A 5,355-nucleotide genomic window follows, 5' to 3' on the forward strand; every position below is an offset into this window, starting at 1 on the left:
AATGACTAAGGGGATTACGAATAATATTATTTTTAGTGTTTAAAAAAAGACTAATAAGCTATAAGCTATATCAAAGAAAAGGCAATTGAAGAAACAAAAACTCCTACTTCATAAGCATGTAAGGCCAAATTAATATAAAAATTAAAGTAGTTTTAACAGTTTTAATAATATTAGTCTAGAAGACACTCATCAATCCATTGTATAAACAGGAATACATCTACTATTTGGAAAAAAGGTATGTCACTTGATGTGCGATTATTTATAATTGATTGAAAAATATAGTTAACTTACAAATTTAATAATTAAATATTTTTATAATCATTCACAAACAATAATACATAGAATGATACACTTTTTGTCCACCCGGTATAAACCCACTGACTATTGAAAGATACGTATGTAGAATAAAAACAATCTGTTTCAACATTATGTCGTGTTAGTAAGAAGAAGAAAAATAATGATTGATGTTTGTATTTTTTGTTCTATCAATCAATCAATGTATAAGAGATAAATCAACAAATCATTGGTCTAGTACTGTAAGACCCTACTAGATTTCTAAGATAACTAAAAGGTCAAGGTTCGAGATTGTTAGGAAGGGCAATCACGCACCAACAACGATTAGTTCCTTAGTACAAAAAAATGTACAAGAGATGATAAATATTGTCATTTTTAGAAATGTGACAAAAAAGAAGGCTAATAAGCACAAATGCCTATTGAAGAAAGAAAAGCTTTGAATTCACGAGCTTGTTTTTTAATCATTTACTCCCATTTCCAGAAGACAAGTTGTACAGACACATTGAACAAAGATTTGTTATGATTTTTTGGTGAATCGCAATGCTCAACTTATATAAACATAGTATGCATGTTATGAATTGTAGAACCCACATGATGGTATAAAAGTTGTTTCAGAAATTTTATTACACCAGATACTGGTTACAAATTATTTGTGTTATACATAGCCAAAAAGCTCTTTATTGTTAGTACTATACACAAAAAGTGGCCAAAATTGAAAGAATGAGACAACCTAAGTAAATATGACAGCATAGTACACAACAACATTATCTTCAGGAGATAAAAGGATCTACACTCAACAACAGCTATCATCAAGAAACATCTTGATCTCCTATACATCTTTCCAGCACCCAGATCATTAAAAAAATTCAGGTATGTTTGCGAATTAGATTTTAAAGATGAATGAAGGGAAATCGAAGGCTTCATAGTCACCTGACAAGTATATTTCATAACTTTGAAGCTTTTCTTTTCTCTATATTGCACTCGAATAATCAACTCATAAACAGATCATAGGCAAATGTATCAGAACAATCATAGAACTTGTGATGAGTTTTAGTAAGGTTTCTTCGTGTTTCTGTAAAGTTGACATCAAAACAATCGAAGTTTTGTTAGGAACTTCAGTACCATTTGACGGCCCCATTGGTTGTCGTTCTGCAAGAGATTACCATCAACTGGCTCAGAATTTAACCTATCTTCCATTGCTGGTGCCAATTGAGACTGTTCTTCATATTCATTGTTAAGCAGCTCTGCCTCGTTTATTGTTGTGCCTATCACTGAGGGTGTGCTATCATTGGATTCTTGCTCTTTAGGGAACTGAACATTTTCAGTTCAAGCACATGAAAAAATAACAATAAAGAAATATTAACACTAGCATCAACAATTTAACAACGGCATCAATTTCAACAACAACCAAACCTTTATCCCACTAATTGGAGTCGGCTACAAAGCATTGATTTCTAAATCTTTCTTAATCATTTCGTCTATGCATGTATTTAGAAGACAAAAAAACACAATGCCTCAATGTATGGACAAAACTACTCGATCTCCGAGGAAGGCCTACATTTATCAGAAATGTATTGCAAAATAACCATCAGATGTTTTTAGTGCAGTAAAGAGCTACTGTGCTTTATAAAATAGGGAAAATTGGCAGGTACCATGTGAGTATAATCTCACGGCAATCATATATGGAATGCTTTGTAAGTCTTTCAATAATCTGTTCCAGACTCTGAATAAATTGTTATCATGGCTTGTGTTATTCAACAACGAAAAAGAAATGGTAGCATCTTTCAAAATAATAGCTTGGCTATATTGGTTGTTTTCTACAATTGTTGGTGCACTTCATTACTTCATTAATGATTATGATCTGTTAAATTAAAGATACCAATTGAATTGGAAAAACTATTTCTTCCTTCCATTATTGGTCTTATTGTGCATTATTAGTTATATAACAAAAGAGACAAGCTGATAGGCCATGGAAATCGACTAAATTTACTTCATTGATAATCATAGACAATGATACAAACGAAACAGGATACTTCTGTTTACGATCTAAGATTATAATTGGTTATCCTCACACTCATCAAGCAGTTACCTCTGGTATGTTCTGGTCCTTAGATTCAAAAGCTTCAATTGGAGTGTATACAGTAGTACTTTCTTGAACTTCACCTGAACCTGCTTCTTCATTTGCCACAACAGGCGGAGTTAGGCCAGGTACAATAACGGGACTTCCTTCGAAATCGAACAAGTTGCTCTCCACAGCTGTCATTTCCTGATTCTTTATTGGTGCATCTGTTCCATTGTGTCCAACATGTATGGTATGATCATTTCCGGGACTATCTGCAGATTCTTCACTCCAGTTAATGAGAGCCTCTGAGGAACCTATATTTTCTACAACAACAGCCACCGGCTTTTCTGTCAAGGAAGAAATAGTATAATCATTGATTTGATGCAGGTCTGGTTCACCAGGTGGTTTCTCCTGCAAATGAGTTCGGCTATCTTCAATGCCTGATATTTTGGATACATTGGATACCAGTCCCTCTTCAGGGTTATCCAGATGTTCAGCAAAACTTGGCATTTCTGAGTCAACCTGGGTTTCCTCATTTGATTGATCAAGTCGATCTTCCTCCATTATTTTCTGAAGTTCATCATTCTCCCAATCCTCACAAACAATTATTCTTTCCATAGTTTCCGAAGTTTGAATAGTTCGATCTGAGCCTGGTTGCCAAACAATATCACCTGCTTTCCCCTTCAGTATGAACTTGTACAAGATTGATTTCCCAGTAGGCATATCCTGATTATACGAAGGGAAGTATAAACAACATTCAGAAAGTTTACCATCAAAACAATACTTTCATATACTTGAAAAGAGAAATGCTAATAACACAATATTTTTTGCACTCTCTTTACCATGCTATCTCTTATTGGGCCACATCTTACACACTCAATTTATTTTGTTCAAATTCTACTGTAGAATGGTATGAGAGATATCAGCATGTGGACGAATAAGGTAGAGCGTCTTAAATAGAATGCATTTACAAATATTTTGCTAACACTCCTCTTTGATAAAATTCTACTCACTAGCTCGACAGACCATATATGCCCATCAGACCAGGTCATTGGTAAGGCATCTGCCGGATCCCACGAACCAAGCACGGGATCATCTCCAACTATTAGAAACTGTTCACCAAAGTCACAATTTTTTTCTAACTGAAATGTTACATGAACAAATTTCGACTCACCTGCACACAAAAATACAATTTTTAGAATATTACAGTCATGCATTGAAACATTACCATAACTATTGAAAGGACATTGAACTCACTTGTTTGTTCACTTTCTTCAGTTTGTTGATCTTGAGGTGCTACATTCTCCAGTTCAGATTCCATAGTTTCAAAATCCACCTGCAAAATTTTACAAACCAAGACAGCCTCTCATCAAATTTGTCAAAATATTATGTACACTAAGCTTATTCCTCCACATTCAAAAGGTGATGAATGAAGGTAATCATGACTTCTTAACAAATTTCTGTATATGAAAGAAAACAAGAGGAAATTAGCCCCATCTCTCAAGCTTTTGACTTAATTACATCTTTTTTGTATTATCCCTCACCCCATGGATAAGAAACTAATCTGCGTGATTGCCCTCATAACAAGTGTCAAACCATTGACATTTTGGTATTTCTAGGATGTAGCAATGTCTTACACCACTAGACCAACAAGTTATTGATACTTAATTTAATTACACCTTTAACCTCTCTTGTTTCAGAAACTACATCAATATATGTTATCACACTTAAAAACATTTCAAGTGGTACCAACCACATCACCGCATAGAAAAGGAAAAGTTTTCTAGTTTAAAAAAGAAACCAAAAGTAGAAGGAAATCATGGGAATCCAGTACAAAAATTTGGGAAACAAAGAAGAGAAAGAAAGAGACCTGGGTTTCTGATGGCACAGCATGAAGAACTGGGTAAATACCCTTGTTTTGGACCAGTTTCAGGAACCAAAAGTTGAAGTTTTTTTGGTCATTTTTTGAGCTTAGGTTGAAGCAAAAATCTGTTCTATCAGAAACATGAACATTAGAAGAAATTCTAGGAAATGAAGATAGTGGCTTGTCAATTATGGGTTTAGAACAAGAGCTGGCGAGGGCTTTCATCATCATCACTTTAAGGATTGAGGATTGATCTGCCACAGAAAAGGTTTTGTGGGTGGCACAGATAATCTACTTTCCTTCTTAATAAGGTTTTGTAGGTAATTGGCTGAGGGTATATGTGTAATAATAAGTGATGCCAGACAAGTTTACTTATACTAGGTGATAATAATTAATGCCAAATATTTGTTGATATCTAAATCTCCCATGAGTTGGATTTTGGGACTCGTGGAACAGCAAAAGGTTAAGCAGTGTAGATTATTCATTAACTAGGTTTATATTGGATATTCATCAGGGAAAAAAAGGTTTATACTGAATTCAAATGCAAGTTCTCAAGATCAATTTTTTTAAAAATATTTTCATCCAATAATAATAATATTGAAAAGTGAAAAGTAGAATATTTTAAAAAATTAAATTATTTAAAGGGTATAATATCTAGCATTATTAGTATAAAGATTTATATACAGTCAGTATATTATCCATAATTTATTTGGATAATTTTTTGAAGAATCAACAATGATTAAAAGTGAATGATGGATTATATAGTAACAATGTATAAAACTGTCAATACACATTTTTCTGTGTTATCTAAATGGAAAATTGACTAAATTATAAATGTAGACAGGTAGCGCGCATTTGGTATAAATTAAGTTTATAGTTTCAGTTTATAAACTAAGATTATAAACTATGATAATCTGTTTATACAATATTATAAAACTCGACTCAAACTGGCATGTCCGACCAGTTCAACCGTGAACCAGATATCTAACCGATCTGAGCTTCTCATCTAACCGGTTTTACATCAAATCGGGTTGACTCGGTCAGTTTAAGCCTAAAACTAGTGAGTCGGGTGGTCAAACCGGTTGGACCGGCCGAGTCAATCAAATTTGTTTTTTTAAAACAACCAAATCGATGT

The 5,355-nt window shown here is 33.5% G+C and overlaps 1 protein-coding gene across 1 annotated transcript; it reads right to left on the reverse strand.

Annotated features, from left to right (window-relative positions):
- Window positions 860-4,536, reverse strand: LOC109362848. The gene is made up of 5 exons (XM_019608897.1): window positions 4,227-4,536; window positions 3,614-3,692; window positions 3,370-3,530; window positions 2,384-3,082; window positions 860-1,605 (listed from the first exon to the last, which is right to left on the reverse strand). The coding sequence occupies exons 1-5, from the start codon at window positions 4,449-4,451 to the stop codon at window positions 1,381-1,383; spliced, it is 1,389 nt and encodes a 462-aa protein (XP_019464442.1). The 5' UTR covers window positions 4,452-4,536; the 3' UTR covers window positions 860-1,380.

This window comes from Lupinus angustifolius, chromosome LG12 (assembly GCF_001865875.1).
Source record: "Lupinus angustifolius cultivar Tanjil chromosome LG12, LupAngTanjil_v1.0, whole genome shotgun sequence".
Taxonomy (NCBI): Eukaryota; Viridiplantae; Streptophyta; class Magnoliopsida; order Fabales; family Fabaceae; genus Lupinus; species Lupinus angustifolius.

Excerpts from the sequence above, each read along its gene's own strand:
- LOC109362848 (XM_019608897.1), bottom strand. The coding sequence starts at position 4,451 with ATGATGATGAAAGCCCTCGCCAGCTCTTGTTCTAAACCCATAATTGAC. Across the intron at positions 3,693-4,226 it reads CTGTGCCATCAGAAACCCAG|GTGGATTTTGAAACTATGGA; the intron begins GTCTCTTTCTTT and ends AAAATTTTGCAG. Across the intron at positions 3,531-3,613 it reads TGAAGAAAGTGAACAAACAA|GTGAGTCGAAATTTGTTCAT; the intron begins GTGAGTTCAATG and ends TTTTGTGTGCAG.